This window comes from Scyliorhinus canicula, chromosome 2 (assembly GCF_902713615.1).
Source record: "Scyliorhinus canicula chromosome 2, sScyCan1.1, whole genome shotgun sequence".
NCBI classification, from domain to species: Eukaryota; Metazoa; Chordata; class Chondrichthyes; order Carcharhiniformes; family Scyliorhinidae; genus Scyliorhinus; species Scyliorhinus canicula.
Window position 1 is genome coordinate 59,021,441 of NC_052147.1, and position 20,794 is coordinate 59,042,234.

The 20,794-nt window shown below is 49.4% G+C and overlaps 1 protein-coding gene across 5 annotated transcripts in view; it reads left to right on the top strand.

Annotated features, from left to right (window-relative positions):
• samd4a (sterile alpha motif domain containing 4A) overlaps positions 1-20,794 on the top strand; it is a 237,761-nt gene that overhangs the window by 94,637 nt on the left and 122,330 nt on the right. For 4 of the 5 annotated variants that reach the window (XM_038779283.1, XM_038779263.1, XM_038779292.1 and 1 more), the window contains exon 4: positions 712-975. The exons of the other annotated variant lie outside the window; for it this stretch is intronic. In XM_038779283.1, coding sequence (XP_038635211.1) covers positions 712-975 — 264 coding nt within the window. The remainder of the gene's footprint in view (positions 1-711; positions 976-20,794) is intronic. 5 annotated transcript variants of the gene reach the window in all.

Below are 20,794 nucleotides of genomic sequence, written 5' to 3' on the forward strand. Positions count from 1 at the left end.
AGGAGGTTCCAAGCACAAAATCTGGCAGAGGATCCTGCTATTCTGGCCGGTGGGACAGGTGTCGCCAGAGCCACTTGCCACCACAGTCTCAAAATGGGAGAATAAGGCGGCACGTGGCATAGTGGTTAGCACTGGGACTGCGGCACTGAGGACCTGGGTTTGAATCCCGGCCCTGGGGCACTGTCCCTGTGGAGTTTGCACATTCTTCCCATGTCTGCGTGAGTTTCACCCCCACAACCCAAAGATGTCCAGGTTAAGTGAATTGGCCACGCTAAATTGTTCCTTAATTGGGAAAAAAAAAATTGGGTACTCTAAATTTATTTTTTAAAAATGGGAGAATTCCGCCCATTATTTTCGCATTCAGTGCACCTATAAGCCCACGGCAAAGTACATGCTTCTCAAGCTCTTTCCACCCTGTGTGCAGCATGTTGTGGATTTTAGGGGGGAATATTAGTGAATTATATGGGAAAGGAAACCACTGACAGACTTATAGTATCATGTGTGTAACCAAGCAAATTATGATCTTGAGACCACAAAAATGTGGATCCCAGCATTAGGTTGTTGCAGGATTAAAACTTCATGCAAGTCATTTTTGATAAAGGCAAACGCATGTATATGTTTAAAACTGACACAATGGTAGGCTTACGATATTAAACTTTGACACTTAATTGCTTTCAATGAATAACTATTCTGTTATAATATGTTTTCTAGTTCTCTCAGGCCAGACACACCACAGTCCTCTGAAGCGTTCAGTATCTCTTACCCCACCAATCAATGTGCCAAATCAGCCTCTAGGTCATGGATGGATGTCCCATGAAGACCTGCGAGCAAGGGGACCTCAGTGTATCCCATCAGACCATGCTCCTCTCTCCCCACAGAGCAGTGTTGCTTCCTCGGGTAGCGGTGGGAGTGAGCATCTTGAAGATCAAGCAGTGACACGTAATACATTCCAAGAAGAGGGCAGTGGCATGAAAGGTGGGTAACTGTTGTTAGAATGGTGTTGATTAAAGAAGAATATATAATTCCAAAAAGGAGTGAAGAAATGGAGGGAGTTAACATTGCTGATGTATTGTGGTCACCAATACCACAGTGGATTTTTGTAGTAAGATTTTTCACTGTAATGCTAACTTAGTTTAAAAACCTCCTAGGATTCCATAACTCTGGAATCTGCCACCAAATTTCATGTTACATGACAATATGATTGTATCTACAGCTCAATTAAAATTGGGGGAAAGATTTGGGAGGAAAACAATCAAGGGTGAATCGGTGATAACTTGCGCAGCTAAGCCTTAAGTTTTCATTTCATAGATTCATAGAACATACAGTGCAGAAGGAGGCCATTCGGCCCATCGAGTCTGCACCAACCCACTTAAGCCCTCACTTCCACCCTATCCCCGTAACCCAATAACCCCTCCTAACCTTTTTTGGACACTAAGGGTAATTTGGCATGGCCAGTCCACCTAACCTGCACGTCTTCGGACTGTGGGAGGAAACCAGAGCACCCGGAGGAAACCCACGCAGACACGGGGAGAAAGTGCAGACTCGCACAGACAGTGACCCAGCAGGGAATCGAACCTGGAACCCTGGCACTGTGAAGCCACAGTGCTAGTCACTTGTGCTACCGTGCTTTTGCTAGTACTGTAGTGATAGTTTGATTCTTCAACATGTGATAAGTGATATTGTGGATTTGTATGCTTCTATTCTGCTTTACTGGATTAAAGGCAAAAAAGGCACTTGTCTTGGTCAAAAGTGTTCAAATAGTGGCAGTAATAATTCAAGTAATATATGGAACAGAGCAAAGAAGAAGCATTCTTTCAGATAACCAGTCAAAAATATACTGCTCTCATTAGATAGCAGGTGTAAAACATCTGGAATGCTACCCTAAAGGCATTCAATCCAGAAAAGCAAGTGCCATTAGTAATAATATAGCAATACTTTATATTTATAGTAGGTGCTTTATTTTTATGGAGAGGTGGGGAAAATGAAATTTTCTTTACATAAAATTGAAAAAAAATTCTCTGTAACATGGTGTTGCATGTGTTAAAGATTTCCATTAAAAATTAATCTTGAACGTGTTTGCATTAGCCCCCAGGTGGACATTGAATAAAGATCTGTCTTTGACTCGAAGTATACTGTGAACGTTGCTGATAAACACGAGAACAATTTTATGTTCATCTTCCTGGTTATTAGTTAATGGCTGTTCTGCCCTTTCAGAAAGAATAATAGCTGTTTAAATTTAATCTCTGATGTGGATCTAGTGTCACTGGTAATTTTAGCTGTTACTTGGCTACAAATAAAATGTTAGGATCTGTTGAATGCTGATTCTAAGCTATGCATGCTGTGTTGCATTTTGGTGTCTTTTAAGAGAGCAACCAACACTTTAGGTGCCGACGCAATTTGTTTTGTGGCCAAAGTAGAAGCCAAATTGAGTTTGTTTTTATTCAGCTTACCAATCTGGTGCATATCTCGACTCGTGGCACTAACCATTCAGAAGTCAAATGACTTGCTCCTCGTATTCAACTGCAGAGGCTGTTTGTTGTCCGTGGCCTCTCAGCAAGTTGTTGTGACTGTGTACTGCTTTCTTGCCCGACTCAGGATATTGACCACCCAGGACAAGTAAATTCAGATGACTGTTATGTGATGACATGTGCCCAGTTCAAATAACAGTCACCCCACAATATTTAATTGATGAAACAGCCGAATGCTCAAGAAATCTCAAATCTCTCCGCTTTGTATCAGCTGAGAGTCAAACTACCCAAACAATATAAAATTTAGAATAGACAAAACGATCTTAAAATGTTGGAGGATAACATCGAAAGAGCCTGATGGAGAGAAACCAACACCTGAGTGACCACGATGTTTTTTTCAGAACATTGGATCGTACATGTCCAGAAGTGCATGCTGTTGATTTGTCTACATTGGACACCTTCATTCATTGCAGCCACCTTTCAGAAATTTTGGTTATTCCATTGAAATACCTAGTGCCAAAATGTTTCAGCAAATAAGATTTGCACTCTGAACTGAATGTTTCAGTTGGAAACTAGAATAATTCGGGCTCATTCAGAAAATAAATCTTGTGTGCAGCGACTTTAATTTTTCTTTCAAGATTGCTTGTAAATACTAAAAATACATGTACGATTGGAGAGTTGTGACACAAAAGTTCTCCAGAAAGGAACAGTATGTATTGAGGTTTAGAATGTCTATACTTGGGATCTTTGCTGTCTTTATATGACAACCCTGATTTCTACTACCACCAGCTAATGTACACATTCGATTTGGTCACTGGATAATAAACTGTGAACTATTTATTTTGCAATTGTGAAAGTCACGCAGGAGCACTGTTGCTGACGTATTGAAGGAAAGTAGGGATGAGGTTTGTGGGACTTTTTCCATCTTGTGTTTAAAGAAAAATGATGGTGGTCCAGATTTTAGATTTGGAGATCTAAAGCTAATACTCGGATTGCTTGAATTGTAAATGATGTTGCAAAGCCCAACATCAGAAGCTGATTTCTACGTAATTGATGGTGCTCAACTGAGAAAGCAAAAACAAATAAATCAATAACTTAATCAAACAAATTGTGTCGGCAGCTAAAATCATGGCTGCTCTCTTAAAGACCCCAAAATGCAATGCAACTTACATAGCTTAGAATCAGCTTTCAACAGATCCTAACCTTTTATTTGTAGCCAAGAATCAGCTGAATCAAATGGGTTACAACCTCGACAGTAAGACAGACTGATGAGAAGTTGATATGAAGTGTGCATTGTGAAATGTTTTTGGTGAAAATAGATTATTATATTTGGATGCTTAGTTCATAATGTACCTGGAAAATGCATCACATACAATGAATAAGTGCAATAATTGTTCTACTGTGTGAGGAGGAGAGTAGAAAGTGGATACACAATCCCACATGTCTATATTCTGGCACACTCTTGCAGTTGAAATAGTACTGGCAAATATCCACCAGGATGCAAAAAATGGTTAACTAACCCTGATGTGAAAGCTAAAGTTTTAGTATCAATTCTGTGATTCCTTGGAATTCTCCATCTAGTGACTATTATCCTGGAGGTCAGTGGGTCTCCTCGGGATCGATACCCCAGACAATGTATTTTTGGAACCGGGTCATCCTGTGTGGTAAATTTGTTATTCCTATCCTGATTTCCTGCAGTTCTTAAGGCATTAATGAAGATGTGTGCCTTGCTGAAACACTTTGGAACGATTTTCTATGTTTGATGGTGTCATAATGAGCAAAACGATGGTGGCCACCACCACCGTCTCACTCTGCCCCTCCCTTCCCACTTTCCAAACCTGGTTCAATTCTGGAATCTATGGGTAGATTTGTCACCGGATATTAGGGCTCTTTTCCCTTGACGGCAGAAATCTGGAAAATGATGCCCAACTGGTGGTAGTAAGTCCACCCATTGTCTATTTTTGTAGTCTTAAGGAATGAGTAAGAATTGTGTTTTCTGTTGCATTTGTTCATCACCTCACCCTCTCTCTCTGTGTCTCTCTCTCTCTCTCTCTCGCCTCTCTTGCGATGATAATACTTTTTGTCAGTTCAGCCCGTTCGGATTGGTCAGTTTCAGGAGCACGTGTTGGTAGGTTTATTTGGTGGGTGATCTGAAGTGCATGACATGTGGCTGTGAGCAGTTGAGGACAGTGGGATGGAGGGATTGGAGGAGAACATAAACACCTACGGTAATGAGCCTAACCTCGACGTTTGTGTGGCTGAAGACTGTTTCCATAAGAGATGGGATTGAGTTTATTATTTTTTTTTTAATAAACAATTTTATTGAGGTAGTTTTTGGCTTTATAAACAGTTACAGACATCATCAGAAAGAAAGCAAAAAAAAGGCAAAAATGTGCAAACATCCATGTACTTTCAATACTTCAATCATAACATATTGCACAAGCCCGCTCCTCTCCCACCGGTACTACCTGCCATATTTTCCCTCCTACTCTACTCTACACCCCCACCCCCTGCTGACGCTCACTCTCCCGCAAAGAAGTCAATAAATGGTTGCCACCTCCGGGCGAACCCCTGCACAGATCCCCTCAAGGCGAACTTAATTTTCTCCATACCCAGGAAACTTGACATGTCCGCAAGCCACAACTCCGTCTTCGGGGGCTTTGAGTCCCTCCACGCCAATAGTATTCGTCGCCGGGCTATCAGGGAAGCAAAGGCCAAAACATCGGCCTCTTTCTCCCCCTGGGCCCCCGGGTCCTCCGAAACCCCAAAAATTGCCACCCCTGGACTCATCACCACCCTTGTTTTTAGTACCCGGGACATGACCCCCGCAAATCCCTCCCAGTATCCCCTCAGCTTAGGGCACGCCCAAAACATGTACACGTGGTCCGCTGGTCCTCCCGCGCACCTAGCGCATTTGTCCTCTATCCCGAAGAATTTGCTCATCCGAGCCACCGTCATATGGGCCCGGTGAACGACCTTAAATTGAATCAGCCCGAGCCTAGCACATGTCGCGGTCGAATTTACCCTACTCAGGGCCTCTGCCCACAGCCCATCCTCCATTTCCCCGCCTAGCTCCTCCTCCCATTTAAGTTTCAGTTCCTCTGTCTGGGACCCTTCCTCCCTCATGAGCACCTTATATATACCCGAGACTCTACCCTCCCCTTCTTCCCTCCTAGAGACTATTCTGTCGAGGGTCCCCATTGGTGGGAGGCGTGGGAAAGATGGGACCTGTCTACGAACAAAGTCCCGCAACTGTAGGTATCTAAAATCATTTCCCCTTACCAACCCAAATTTCTCCTCCAAGCTCCTCAGACTCGCAAAGCTCCCTTCCAGGAACATATCACCCACCCTTCCCGCCCCCGCCCGCCGCCATACTCTGAACCCCCCATCTATACTCCCGGGGGCAAACCGATGGTTGTCGCAGATTGGCGCCCAGACAGACGCCCCCATCTCCCCCACATGCCTCCTCCACTGGCCCCATATCCGCAGGGTCGCCACCACTACCGGGCTGGTGGTGTACCTGGCCGGCGGCAGCGGTAGTGGAGCCGTGACCAGGGCTGCCAAGTTGGAGCCCCTGCACGAAGCCGCCGCCACCCGCTCCCAAGTAGACCCCGTACCCACCATCCACTTCCTTATCATAGCGATGTTGGCCGCCCAGTAATAATTAATCAGACTCGGCAAAGCCAGCCCTCCCTCGCTGCGGTTCCTCTCCAACATTGCCTTCTTCACCCGCGGGGATTTTCCCGCCCAGACAAAGCTCATGATCAGCCCGTTAACTCTTTTGAAGAAGGACTGTGGGATAAAGATCGGGAGGCACTGAAAAATAAACAAAAATCGAGGGAGGATTGTCATCTTTACAGTCTGCACCCTCCCTGCCAGGGACAGCGGGAGTGCATCCCATCTCCAAAACTTCCCTTCATTTGCTCCACCACCCTGGCCAAATTTAACTTATGCAGCCTGCCCCAGTCTCATGCCACCTGGATTCCCAAATACCGGAAATTTTCCTCAACCAGCCTAAACGGTAGCCCTCTCAATCTGTTCTCCTGGCCCCTTGCCTGGACCACAAACATTTCACTCTTGACCGTATTTAATTTGTATCCTGAGAACTGGCCGAACTTCCTCAGCATTCCCAGTATAGTTCCCATCCCGGCCACTGGGTCTGACACATAGGTGAGCAGGTCGTCTGCATAAAGAGAAACCCTATGTTCAACCCCGCCCCTCACCATCCCCTTCCAACCCTCTGCGGCTCTCAGCGCAATCGCCAGCGGCTCTATGGCCAGCGCAAACAGCAGCGGGGAGAGGGGGCAGCCCTGTCTGGTCCCTCGGTGAAACCTAAAATACTCCGACACTTCTCTGTTGGTCCTGACGCTGGCCCTCGGGGCCTGATATAATAATTTGATCCAGTCCACCAATCCCTCCCCGAACCCAAACCGTCCGAGCACCTCCCATAGATAGTCCCACTCCACCCGGTCAAAGGCCTTCTCGGCGTCCATTGCCACCACTGCCTCCACCTCCCTACTCACTGGGGGCATCATTATCACATTAAGTAATCTTCCCAGGTTGGCCGCCAGCTGCCTACCTTTCACAAAACCCGTTTGATCCTCCCCAATCACCTCCGGTACACAGTCCTCCATTCTACCAGCCAGTACCTTTGCCAGGAGCTTGGCGTCTACGTTAATCAGGGAGATTGGCCTGTAGGACCCGCATGCCTCCGGGTCTTTACCCCGCTTCAGTATCAGTGATATGGTGGCTTGTGACATTGTCGGCGGCAGGGTCCCTCTGTCCCTTGCCTCATTAAAAACCCTCGCCAAGACTGGGCCCACCAGCTCAGAGAACTTCCTATAAAACTCTACTGGGTATCCATCCGGCCCTGGGGACTTCCCCGACTGCATGGCCTTAAGGCCCCCCAATACCTCCTCTACTCTAATCGGGGCCCCCAGCTCTTCCACTCGCCCCCCACCTACTGTTGGGAATGTTAACCCGTCCAGAAACCTTTTCATCCCCTCCGGTTCTTCCGGCGGCTCCGAAATATACAGCTTACGATAGAAGTCCCGGAATACCTTATTCAATTCTGCCGGGTCCTCCACTTTGCGCCCCCCCCCCCCCCCCCCGTCTCTTACTCTACCTATTTCCCAGGCCGCCTCCCTCCTCCTGAGTTGCTGCGCTAACAGTCTGCTAGCCTTTTCCCCATGCTCGTACACCACTCGCCTCGCCTTCCTAAGCTGTTCCACAGCCCTGCTCGTGGATAGAGCCCCCAGTTCCGCCTGTAGTCTCTGCCTCTCCCTGAGTAAAACCTCCCCCGGGGACTCCGCGTGCTCTTCATCTATCCGACCCATTTCCCTGACCAATCTATCCATCTCTGCCCGGTCTGCCTTGGCTCTGTGGGCCCCAATTGAAATCAGCTCCCTCCCCCGCACTACTGCCTTTAGCGCCTCCCACAGGGTCGCCGCTGAGACCTCCCCCGTGTCATTCACCTGCAGGTAAATTTGCATACATCTCCGAAGCCTCTCACAGATCCCCTCCTCCGACAGCAGTCCCACATCTAGCCTCCATTGCGGGCATTGATAGCTCGCTCCCCCGAACTGCAGGTCCACCCAATGCGGGGCATGGTCTGAAATGGTAATTGCTGAGTATTCCGTGTTCTTTACCTCCCCCATACAGTCCCTGCTTAGTACAAAGAAATCTATCCTGGAATATAGTTTATGGACGTGCAAGTAAAACGAGTAGCCCCTTCCTGTTGGCTGTCTATCTCTCCAGGGGTCCACTGCCCCCATTTGCTCCATAAACCCTTTCCGCTCCCTTGCCATTGCTGAGAGTCTACCCGTTCTGGGACACGACCGATCCAAAGTAGGGTCAAGGACCATGTTAAAGTCCCCTCCCATTATTAGCCTGCGAGAATCCAGGTCCGGGACCTTCCCCAGCACTCTTTTAATGAAGTCCACGTCATCCCAGTTCGGGGCATATATATTCACCAGCACCACTCTTCTCCCCTCCAGTCTGCCCCATACCATCAGGTATCTGCCCCCCCCTGTCTGCGGATATACCCTCTGCCTCAAATTGCACGCGCTTGTTGATCACGATTGCCACCCCTCTGGACTTCGAGTCCAAGTCCGAGTGGAAGACCTGGCTAATCCAGCCCTTCCGTAGCCTGGTCTGGTCAGACACTTTCAGATGTGTCTCCTGCAACATAATTATGTCCGCCCTCAGGGCCCGCAAGTGCGCGAACACCCGCGCCCTCTTAACCGGCCCATTCAGTCCCTTGACGTTCCAGGTGATCAGCCTGGTCGGGGGGCACCCGCCCCTCCCACCCCGCCGGTCAGCCATAGCCTTTCTCGGGCCGGCCCCTGGCCCGTGCGTCGCGCCATTCCTGGCCCGCCCTCTGGCTGCCTCCACCCTCGACCTCCTTTCCCGTGCCTTTTTCAAGTCCCTCCCCCGTCAGCAGAACAACCCCCCCCCCCCCTAAACCCCATCCCCCGATACCCCCACCCCTGCCATCTACTGGCAGTAACCCCCCCCCCCCCCCCACCTGACTCCCTTGACTAGCCAATCTGCTAGCCCGGTGACTCAACACTCCGGCGCCTTCCTGTCTCAGTCCCATTGTTTCCCCATCCTCCTCCCCGGCGCCCCATCCCCCTCTCCCACCCACTAGGGCAAGCCGGCTCCAGTGTCTTCTGCGAGCTGCACAAAAAGTACAAACCAGCCCAAACAGGAAAACAAAAACAGAAAAAAGAGTAAAAGCACAAAAATAAACCCAAAAAAACAAAACCTCCCCCCCTAAGAAACAAGAAAGATCCCAACAAAAAAAAATCCGGGGGAAAGGGGGGGTTAAACCCCCAAACCAATGTCCATGAACAAAGTTGAGAGTCCCAAATGTTCCGCTTGGCCCCTTTGGCCCAGCAAACCGTTGAGCAGCAGTCCAGGCACATTCGGCGTTCCTTCCCACAGTAATCCTCTGGCCCTAATTCGCGTCCTTTGGGCCTCCTTTCGGGACCAGCCCCAGGTCCCTCACAAAATCCATCGCTTCTTCGGGCTCGGAGAAGTAGTGGTGTTGACCCTGGTGCGTGACCCATAGACGAGCTGGGAACAGCAGACCAAACTTCACGTGCTTCTTGAACAGCACCTCCTTGACATTCTTAAAGGCTGCTCGCCGCCGAGCCACCACCTGGCTTAGGTCCTGATAAATGCGAGAACACTGTGTTGTTCCACGTGCTGCTCCTGGCGCTCTTTGCCCACTGCAGCACCCGCTCCTTGTCCACGAACCTGTGGAACCTAATCACCATCGGGCGGGGGGGGTCCGCCCAGCCGCCCCTGCCTTGCCTGCACTCTGTGTGCCCCCTCCTTTCCGGCGGTCGTGGAAAGGCTTCGGCCCCCATCAGCTGCTTCAGCAGGTCTGCTACAAACGCTGCAGCATCAGCTCCCTCAGCCCCCTCCGGGAGGCCGACCATCCTCAGATTATTCCTGCGGACTCTATTCTCCAGCTCCTCCACTCTGTCCAGCAGTCTTCTCTGCCGCTCTTTCAGGCCGTCAACTTCTATCGCTGCAACTGTCTGCGCATCCGCCTGCTCCTCCACCGCCTCTCCCAGCGCCTTAACTTTAACATCCTGCGCGTCCAGCCTCTGGTTCAGCTGATCCACCGCTTTCTGGATTGGGTCCAGGCTGTCCCGCTTCAGCGCTTCAAAACTGGACTTCATTACCTGGAGCATGTTATCCAGCGCCTGCTGGATTGCTGAGTCCAGGGTCCAAGTGTCTGCCATCTTAGGTCCCAGGTAAGTTTCTTCAGGTCCTTGTCTCTGTCCCTTTTTCTCCTTTTTCTGCCTTCTGGACTCTCGCTGTTCCATATGCCGCAGCCCGCTCCTCAGCGCCTTCGCTGCCGCTTTCCTTCGCCCAGCTCCTTAAATTTTACCTTCTGGGCCTCTGAAGTGGGTCCAAGTTGTCCTGCTTCAGCAACTCCAAAACTTCTTTTCTTCTCCTGGAGGAAGGAAGGTCCGTGGGTCCGCCATCTTACTTTCCAGGTCCGTTTCCTCTGCTCCTTGCCTCCGTCTCTCTTTCTCTCTTCCCCTACCTGCTGGCCTCCCACGCTTCCATTGCTGTCAGCCCGCTCTCCAGCCCTTTCCCGGCAGCCTTTTTGCCGCCCCCGAGGTCCCGCTATCGCGGGGAATCGGCTCCAAAGTCCCGCCGGTGTGAGAGCCCACCGAATGTGCGGCTCACTCAGGCATCGCCGCCACCGGAAGTCCGGGATTGAGTTTATTTTAACAACACTTTTATCTCTTTAGTTTTGATGAAGAGTCAAACAGACTCAAAATATCAACTTGTTTTCTCTCCCCACAGCTGCTTACAGACCTGAGTTTTTCAGGCATTGTCTGTTCTTCAGATTCTACCATCCATAGTACCTTGCTTAATTTCTTTAATGTTTTATTTGCTGTCAGAACCTCTTTAACTGTACCTCATGGCATGAAATTCCAATATGTCACAACTGGCATTGTGTCTTGTCTGGTGCATAACTGTTCAATCAAACTTCTTAACTGCTCTGCTTCTATTTTTGATGCAAGAACATTTTTTCAGCAGGGACCTGTCCTGATTTATGGGGATACAATAAACACTTTAGTTTGTTTATTTGATGCCATTCCCGATCTATCTGCTTATCCTCTAACCCTGTATATTTAAAAGTCCCTGAAGCCTGATTTCCAGTTTAAAATTTCCCTTTTATCTTGCCTATAACAAATTGCTCAAATTCTCCAAAAGTTGCCCTTAGGAAATCATCAACATGCATCTTAAAGGTGCCTGCGAGTTTCTCCATGTGATATGAATAGAGAATTGCTGGGTCTGCTTTCAGCTCCATGCAACCTACTTTTTAAGTTGGACTTAACCGAGAAATATCATGCCCTTCATGCAACATTCAGTTAATTTCCACAGGTTCCTTTTACACCGGTTTCCTTCTACAGCGCCCACTTTTTTCAGAAACCCTTTTAAATTAAAAAGTAAATAAATTAGAGTAGTCAATTATTGTCTTTCCAATTAAGGAGCAATTTAGCATGGCCAATCCACCTACCCTGCACATCTTTGGGCTTTGGGTTGTGGGGTGAGACCTACACAGACACTGGGAGAATGTGCAAACTCCACATGGACAGTGACCCGGGGCTGGGATTGAACCCAGGGCTTCAGCGCCGTGAGGCTAACCACTGCGCCACCGTGCCGCCTTCATCACCCACTTTAGATGGACTTAAAAAACACTTCTCTTGGAAATTTTTCACCCTGCAAAAACTGTGGCATTTATTGCTCTATATTCCCAAGAATATGTGGTTAAGGGAGCTGATAAAATCTTCAAGATCATCTTTCTTGCAATTGGTGAGTCTATTGTAGCATCTTGATGCCCATGTCTCTTTTTGAAATCCAGAGCAAGTAGACTCGCTTTAACTTTATATACCCATCGGGAAGTATTTTTTCTGTACCTATCCACCTATGTGACGAGGCTGGCTGTCCCCTATCTGGCACTTCATTGCATCATATTATTTCCAACTATCAAACTCTTCGGCATCTCGTACTGATTTATCTTCTACTTTGTTGGCAGCAAAATCTTCCAATCATAACTTTTACCTCTAGTGATATGCCTAGTTTGTTCTCTAGCTGCTGTTCTGGTCAAACTACAACCTATATTGTCCTAAGTTTGTTCTGGACTACTCTCCCAGAGTAATTGTTTCCCAGGACCAGTCACTTCCAGATCTGCTAATGGAACTCGCACAGCAGTTTCTAGTGTTCTTAGTTGTATGCCATTTTGCCTGTCCATCAATCCCTTACCATCATCTTAAGCGCTTAGCCATTGTTTGAATTTGTGGATGGCTTTCCCTGTTCTCCCTATAATAGTTGCATTCCCTCCATGGACCCTTCTGGCATGTATGTTATTCTAATACCAACATTTGGCAGTTGTCCTTTCAAAATTATCCTATCCTGTGCATGAGTATTACCTTGTTTATCAACATCCATCCCCATATCTACTGTACTCTGCTCCTCATAACTGTCAAACATATGATTGCGTAAAATTGAGGTTTCTTCAGTATTTTTCTAATTGTTCAGTTTTTACTAATTGCTCAGGTTTATAATTAATCTCCATTAACCTAGATGAATGGTCCCTTTAGTTACCATGTTAGAAAATTACTGACGGACTTCTGGTTGCGGCGATGTGGAGCTAAGCCGCATGTTCAGTGGCTCCTGCTTTTTTTCCGTCTTTTGGGCTCTTTAAGGGGCCCGTAGCGGCGCTGGCTGGACTTTTCCCGGTGGGGGAACACATCTGCTGCGATCATCTGCCGGTGGATGGACTGGACCAGGAGCGGGGCGGTCAAAAAATCAGCTTTGGAGCAGTGGGAGGAAAAACAAGATGGCGGCGGGTGGGGAACCGGCAGCGTGGCAGCAGTGGGCGCAGGAGTAGCAGGAGCTGTTTCAGCGCTGCTTCAGAGAGCTGAAAGCTGAGCTCTTGGAACTGCTTAAGGCCTCACTGGGCAAGCTCATGGCGACTCAGGGGGCAGAGATCCGCGAAGTGCGGCAGAAGGCCTCTGAGAACGAGGATGAAATCCTAGGCCTGGCAGTGAAGGTGAAGTTGCACGAGGCGCTTCACAAGAAATGGCAAGCGAGGATGGAGGAAATGGAGAACAGCTCCCGGTGGAAGAACTTGCGGATCCTGGGACTCCCGGAGGGGCTGGAAGGTTCGGACTTGGGGGCCTATGTGGCCTTGATGCTGAACTCGCTAATGGGTGCTGGGTCCTTCCAAGGGCCCTTGGAGCTGGTGGGTGCCCACCGAGTGTTGCTGAGGAAGCCCAGGCCGAACGAGTCGCCAAAGGCGGTGCTGGTCCGTTTTCATCGCTTCGTCCACCGTGAGTGTGTGCTGAGATGGGCGAAGAAGGAGAGGAGCAGCAGGTAGGAGAATGTAGAGATCCGGATTTATCACGACTGGAGTGCGGAGGTGGCAAAGAGAACATAGAACATAGAACATAGAACAGTACAGCACAGAACAGGCCCTTCGGCCCTCGATGTTGTGCCGAGCAATGATCACCCTTATACCCGAAACCCAACAATCCCCCCATTAACCTTACACTACGGGCAATTTAGCATGGCCAATCCACCTAACCCGCACATCTTTGGACTGTGGGAGGAAACCGGAGCACCCGGAGGAAACCCACGCACACACGGGGAGGACGTGCAGACTCCACACAGACAGTGACCCAGCCGGGAATTGAACCTGGGACCCTGGAGCTGTGAAGCATTGATGCTAACCACCATGCTACAGGGCTGGTTTTAACCGGACGAAGGCGGTGCTCCACAAGAAAGGGGTGAAGTTCAGCCTGCTACAGCCTGCACGCCTCTGGGTCACTTATAAAGACCGCCAACTCTACTTTGACTCCCTGGAAGATGCCTGAACCTTTGTCCAGGCAGAGAAGCTGGACTCTAACTGAGGACTGGGGGGGCTGAGGACTGATGTGTACTGTCTGGAGGCATTGTCCTCCCTGGTACCTTTCTTTTTTCCCTTTTTGTTGGTTCCTTTTTGTTTTTTCGCTTCTTGGGCTTTTTAATTATTTACTCTGGTGCCTTGGGTGTTTTTTTTTTCACTGGTGGAGGGTTGGGGAGCTGTATCGCGAGCCCATTGGGTCGCGTGCCCCTCTCTTTACTGCGTTTTGGGTCATGGGGGCAGGATTCCGGCTGGAAGCGCGGGCTTTTTTCCCCGCGCTGGAGGTGGAGTGGGAGGAGCCGGCACCAGGCGGGGGTGAGTGGCGGTTGTGTTGCACCAAGGGGGGGTCGTCGTCGGGTGGCGGGAGCAGCCGGGGTCAGCAGGAGTCGGCTCATTTACGGAAGTGTGATGGAAGGGATAACACAGCTAGGGGGGGCCCTAGCTAGCTAGGTCGGGGGGGGGGAGGATTAGGGGGGAGGCACCAAGTTGCTGCTGAAGGGGAACTGTTGGAGATGGGGGGGGGGGTTGGGAAGGGGATCTGCCACCGTGAGGAACGGGCCTCGGGGTACTGCGGGCACGTGGTGGGCCGAGGGAAAGCTATGGCTGACCGGCGCAGGGGGGGGGGGAAGACCTCTTTCTTCCCCCCCCCCCTGGGATTCGGCTGGTCACATGGAAGGTAAGGGGGCTGAATGGACTGGTGAAGCGGACCCGGGTGATGGCGCACTTGAAAGGGCTAGGGGCGGACGTAGCTATACTCCAGGAGACGCACCTTAAGGTGGCGCATCAGGTGAGGCTGCGAAGAAGGTGGGTTGGACAAGTGTTTCACTTGGGATTAGATGCGAGGAACCGGGGGGTGGCGATTTTGGCTGGAAAGAGCTTGTCGTTTGTGGCGTCGAGTGTGGTGGCGGATAGCAGTGGCAGATATGTAATGGTGAGTGGTAGACTCCAAGGGGAGCGGGTGGTACTGGTCAATGTGTACGCCCCTAATTGGGACGATGCAGGCTTCATGCGGTGCATGCTGAGCCAGATCCCAGACCTGGAGTCGGGGGGTTTGATTTTGGGCGGAGATTTTGATACAGCACTGGACCCGGCTATGGATCGGGTAAGAGGCCGCCGGCGGCTACAGCACTGAGGGGGTTCATGGACCAGATGGGAGGGGTGGACCCTTGGAGGTTTTTGAGGCAGGGAGTTCTCATTTTTCTCCCATGTCCACGAGGCTTATTCCCAGATCGACTTTTTTGTCTTCAGCAGGGCGCTAATTCAGAGGGTGGTAGGGGCAGAGTACTCGGCGAGAGCCATATCAGACCACGCTCTGCATTCGGTGGACTTGGAGCTGGGGAAGGGGAAGGATCAATGCCTGCTGTGGAGGTTAGATGTGGGGCTTTTGTCGGAGGAGGAAGTATGTGGGAGGGTCCATAGGTGCATAGAGGGGTATTTGGAAGCTAATGCTAATGGGGAGGTGCATGTGGGGAGGTCTGGGAGGCGTTGAAGACGGTGGTTAGAGGGGAGCTGATATCTATCAAGGCACACGGGGAGAGGGGGGAGAAAGCTGAGAGGGAGAGGTTGGTGGAAGAAATGATAAGGGTGGACAGGAGGTATGCGGATGTCCTGGAAGAGGGGCTTTTGAGGAAGCGTCGTAGTCTCCAAGTTTGACATATTGACCACCCGGAAGGCGGAGGCGCAGTGGAGGAGGGCGCAGGGGGTGGTATACGGGTATGGGGAGAAGGCAAGTCGGATGCTGTCCCACCAGCTCCGGAAGCGGGAGGCAGCAAGAGAGATAGGGGGAGTTAGAGAGGTAGGAGGGAATCTGGTGTGGAGTGCAAGGGGCATTAATGGGGTGTTCAGGTCCTTTTATGAGGAGCTGTACCGGTCGGTGCCCCCTGGGGAGGAGGGTGGGATGGACCGCTTTTTGGATAAGGTGGAGTTCCTGAGAGTGGGGGAGGAGCAGGTGGAGGGTCTGGGGGCCCCAATCGAGTTGGAGGAGCTGAGCGGGGCGTTGGGGAGTATGCAGCCAGGGAAGGCACCGGTGCCTGACGGGTTCTCGGTGGAGTTTTAGAACAAGTTCTCAGACCTGCTGGGCCCACTGTTGGTGAGGACCCTGAATGAGGTAAGGGAGGGGGGTGCTTTGCCCCCGACTATGTCTAGAGCACTAATTTCTCTGATTCTGACGCGGGATAAGGACCCCCTCCAGTGTGGGACTTGCAGGCCGATCTCGCTCCTCAACGTGGACGCGAAGTTGCTGGCCAAAATACTGGCCAGGAGGGTGGAGGATGTTGTCCCGCAGGTCATTCACGAGGACCAAACTGGTTTTGTGAAGGGGAGGCAGCTGAATGTCAACGTGCGGCGGCTTCTTAATGTCATAATGATGTCGGCGGTGGACGGGGAGGCTGAAATAGTGGCATCGATGGATGCGGAGAAAGCTTTTGATAGGGTGGAGTGGAGTTACCTGTGGGAGGTGTTGAGGAGATTTGGGTTTGGTGAGGAGTTCATTAGTTGGGCGAGGCTGCTGTACAGTGCTCCGGTGGTGAGCGTGGTGACGAATGGGAGGAGGTCGGAGGACTTTCAGCTGTCCCGGGGGACGAGGCAGGGGTGCCACTTGCTGCTCTTTGCGTTAGCGATTGAACCACTGGCCATGGCACTGAGGGAATCGAGGAACTGGAGGGGGATTGTGTGAGCACTGGCTGTCGTTGTACGCGGACGATTTACTGCTGTACATTGCGGATCCGGGGGGGTGGGGATGCCAGAGGGATCCTGGGGGGGTTCGGTGACTTCTCTGGCTATAAGCTCAACGTGGGGAAGAGTGAATTGTTTATGGTGCACATGGGGGACCAGGAGAAAGAGATGGGAGAGCTTCCGTTGAAGACGGCAGAGGGGAGCTTCAGATATTTGGGAGTCCAGATAGCCAGGAGCTGGGGGGCCCTGCATCAGTTAACCTTTACGAGGCTGGTGGAGCAGATGGAGAAGGAGTTTAGGAGGTGGGATGTGTTGCCACTCTCCCTAGTGGGCAGGGTCCAGTCGGTTAGATGACGGTGCTCCCGAGGTTTTTGTTTCTCTTCCAGTGTTTACCCATCATGGTTCTGAAGGCTTTCTTTAGGAGGGTTAATAAGAGCATTTTGGGGTTCGTGTGGGCGCAGACCTCGAGAATGAGGAGGGTATTCTTGGAGGGAGGTGAATTGGCTGGCGTTGCCCAACCTGTGTGGGTATTACTGGGCCGCGAATGTGGCAATGATTCGTAGGTGGGTGATGGAGGGGGAGGGAGCCGCATGGAAGAGGATGGAGGCAGCGTCCTGTGTGGGCACACGTTTGGAGGCACTGGTGACGGCCCCGCTGCCACTCCCCCCGGCAAGGTACTCTACGAGTCCAGTAGTGGTAGCTACCCTCAAAATCTGGGGTCAGTGGAGATGGCATAGGGGGGAGGTGAAGGCCTCAGTGTGGTCTCCGATACAGGGGAACCACCGGTTTGTACCAGGGAGGATAGATGGAGGGTTTTTGAGCTGGCATAGGGCAGGTATCAGGCAGATGGGGGACCTCTTCCTCGACGGGAAGTTTGCGACCTAGAGGAGTTGGAGGGGAAGTGGGGTCTCCCCCCAGGGAATACCTTTAGGTACATGCAGATTCAGGCGTTTGTTAGGCAGCAGAGTCTCCGCTATTGCCTCCAAGTGGGGTTCAGGATAGGGTGCTCTCGGGGACGTGGGTTGGTGAGGGTAGGATTTCTGCAATTTATCAGGTGATGCAAGAGGGAGAAAAGGCCTCGGTGGAGGAGCTGAAAGCGAAGTGGGAGGAGGAGCTGGGAGAGGCGATTGACGAGGGGACGTGGGCAGACGCCCTGGGGCGGGTGAATTCTTCCTCTTCTTGCGCACGGCTTAGTTTAATTCAGCTAAAGGTGCTGCACAGGGCGCATATGACTGGGACCAGGCTGAGCCGGCTCTTTGGGGGTGAGGACAGATGTGGGAGGTGTTCGGGTAGCCCGGCGAATCTCGCCCATACGTTTTGGGCTTGTCCGGTGCTGGAGGGTTTTTGGAAGGGGGTGGCGGTGACCTTGTCCAGCGTGGTTGGTTCCAGGGTGGATCCGGGCTGGGGGCTCGCTATTTTTGGGGTGGCATCGGAGCCGGGAGTGCAGGAGGCGGGAGAGGCCGGTATTCTGGCCTTTGTGTCCCTAGTAGCCTGCCGCAGGATCCTTTTTTCAACCAGAGCCAAATCTGTTTAATAAAGCAAGAATTATTCTATGCCCTGCTAATTGTAAAATTGGATTAAGAAAGGTGTGTTTCTTATTGTTTAATGGGAAATATATAGTCGTGTTAAGGGGTAATTGTGAGGTTTTCTTATCAGGTGTGAAGTTAACAATTTAATGTTTGTATTCATAAAGTTTTGTTTTAGAAATACCAAAGTCCTTTTTTTTAATGCAATCACTCCACATAATAATAAAATAAACTAAAATATTGGGGTTTCGGTCCAGTATTCTAACCATTGTTGGGGCCCGGTCTGAGTTCATAATAGTAGTCGCTTCCTTTAATATCGTTTGAATGCAACCCATCAAGTCGGGCAATTTATCGTCTTTTAGCCCCATTAGTTTCCCTAGAACTTGGTGATTGTTAATGTAATAATTACTTCCCATCATACCATACCACTTGGACCGTTTCATTCTTTTTGACCCCCCTTTTTGCAGTATAACGAAATCCCCAGGATTAAAGTTTATCTCTGGTCTCATACAATGGCATACGACTCACTAAATTTTCTCTGAGACTTCTGCCGTTATAAATGCTTTTCTCCCTGCATGTAGGGCATTCAAATGTGCAGGAGAGATGGAGCTAATTGTAGTTTTCTCCAAGGTTGAGATTGATCACACATAACAAAGTATTTTTGGATTACTCCCATAGACCAACTGATTCAGACTATCGCCCCCAACCATTTAAAACAGGTTGTTCAGATAGTCCGATCACGCCAGGGCAGATGTTAGCTTACAATTTGGTTGGTCACTTAAGATCTTGGGGAGCATTTGATCAATCACTATGATTTATTTCACAAATTCCATTACTGAAAGGATTTTGTTGTAGTGTTCATTACTACAATGTTCATACATACACACGTCTGTAAATCCATCATTGACATTGGTGGGGAAATTTGTCAAATTAGGAATTTAGCTGGTACCCCCAGTCTGGTTGTCCTCAATTTTTTCATAATTCCATCCATAATCACACTTTTGTCTTTACCTTATCTTATTGTAGACAAAGGGAATCTTGTTGCTGTATCAATTAAATTTAAAATGTAAATGTTTCCATCCTTGTCCCACACCTTTAAATCCATAGCTAATACTTCATTGGATCCTCATGCTAATTGGGAGGCTGTGATGGTTTCCTCCAATACTTTCAGCATATCATATTTTTCACTAATCCTTTCAATAAACAATCTTTTCAATATGCTTTGCGCATGCATCATCTACTATGCCTGCATCATTTAGTAGGATTGTTAATTTGTTACAAGAAGAATGAGCAAATTGTCTAAGACTAATTGTATTTTTCTTTCTCATTTTCCTCTCATTTGTTCTCATTAACACTTTAATATTCTGATTAGACATGCTACATTTGGTAGAGGGGTGCAATTTTGTTCTGGTTGGCTAATTTGCAAATCTACTTACTTTTCAAATTGCTTTATCTTGTTTCCTATCTAATTTCATTTATCCTTTTTTTCATACTCCATTTGTACTAATAGAGTAGCTTACCTCCGCTATCCTACATGGAATCGGCACTCTTTTCAGTGACTTTAACATGTTGTAATTCCAAAATCTGAAGCAAGTAACACTTTCATATTCCTTGACCGTAATTCAGTCCTACATACTGAATGAATCCAAATACAATTTCAAGTAATCCATGCAAACATTGTCCAACACAACATGAATTAATGAATGTAATTAGTACACTGCTCATCGGACTGAAGTTTCTTGTGACCAATGCAATTCAATATCATCATCTTCCCCTTCTGAACCTTCCATATTGTGCTTTGCCTCAAAAGCCTTGATCTGGTTTGGACAATTTACTGAATAATGATATTTTGAATCGCATTCAAAAGAAACTGTTAGTTCCCTGCGCATTGCTGGGATTCATTCTTGTGTTATTACTACTCTATTTCTGTTGTCTGCCCGATTTGCCAAAAAAGTCCCTGCCCTCATTTCTTTTGTTTGTGATTCCTCTGTTGTATTGACACCTGCACCCCAGGTCTGAAGTGTCCAAATATCATATGCATTGAATCCCCATCTTGTGTGGCACACAACGAATGTCCCATTTGTGCCATGAAGGCCGCTGGAAATGACTTTTCCGAGGATTGTTTTTAAGCCTCCGATATCTGCTCCAAATGTGTCTCTCTTTCTCAGAATACAACGGGAAAGTAAGCACTGAACCAGGAGTTTCCAAATAGAGAGTGCGATTTAATGGAGAAATTTCTAAGTGTCTTTTTGGGTGGGTTTGGTGGGGTGTTTTCTGCCGGCTCTTTGGGTGAGATCCACACAGTCATTTGTTTGGTCCTAGGGTTTTTCCCCCGATCTAGCCCGCACTTGGAAAGTTTATCAGCAGTGAGGAGTTGAACTCTGGTGAGACCGGCATCTCGAAATCGAGCCATCATTTTGAAAGGGTGCCTTGATCTCTCTCGAAGTGAGATTGAGGGTCTTACACACACCCCACCTACAGGCAGTGTCGCCTCCTGGGAAACCCTCTCTGGTGCCATTACACCTGGTCCATGTTTGTGTGGGCCAGTGCTAAAATGGCACCTGCATGACCCCTCGCTGGGAAGCTGGTTAGTTCCCGGGATGCCTTTAGTTTGGGCTTGCATCTTGCTAATGAGGTGCAGATTGGTCAGGTCACGTTTGGGGCAGGATCTGGAACCTGCCACCAGGGGC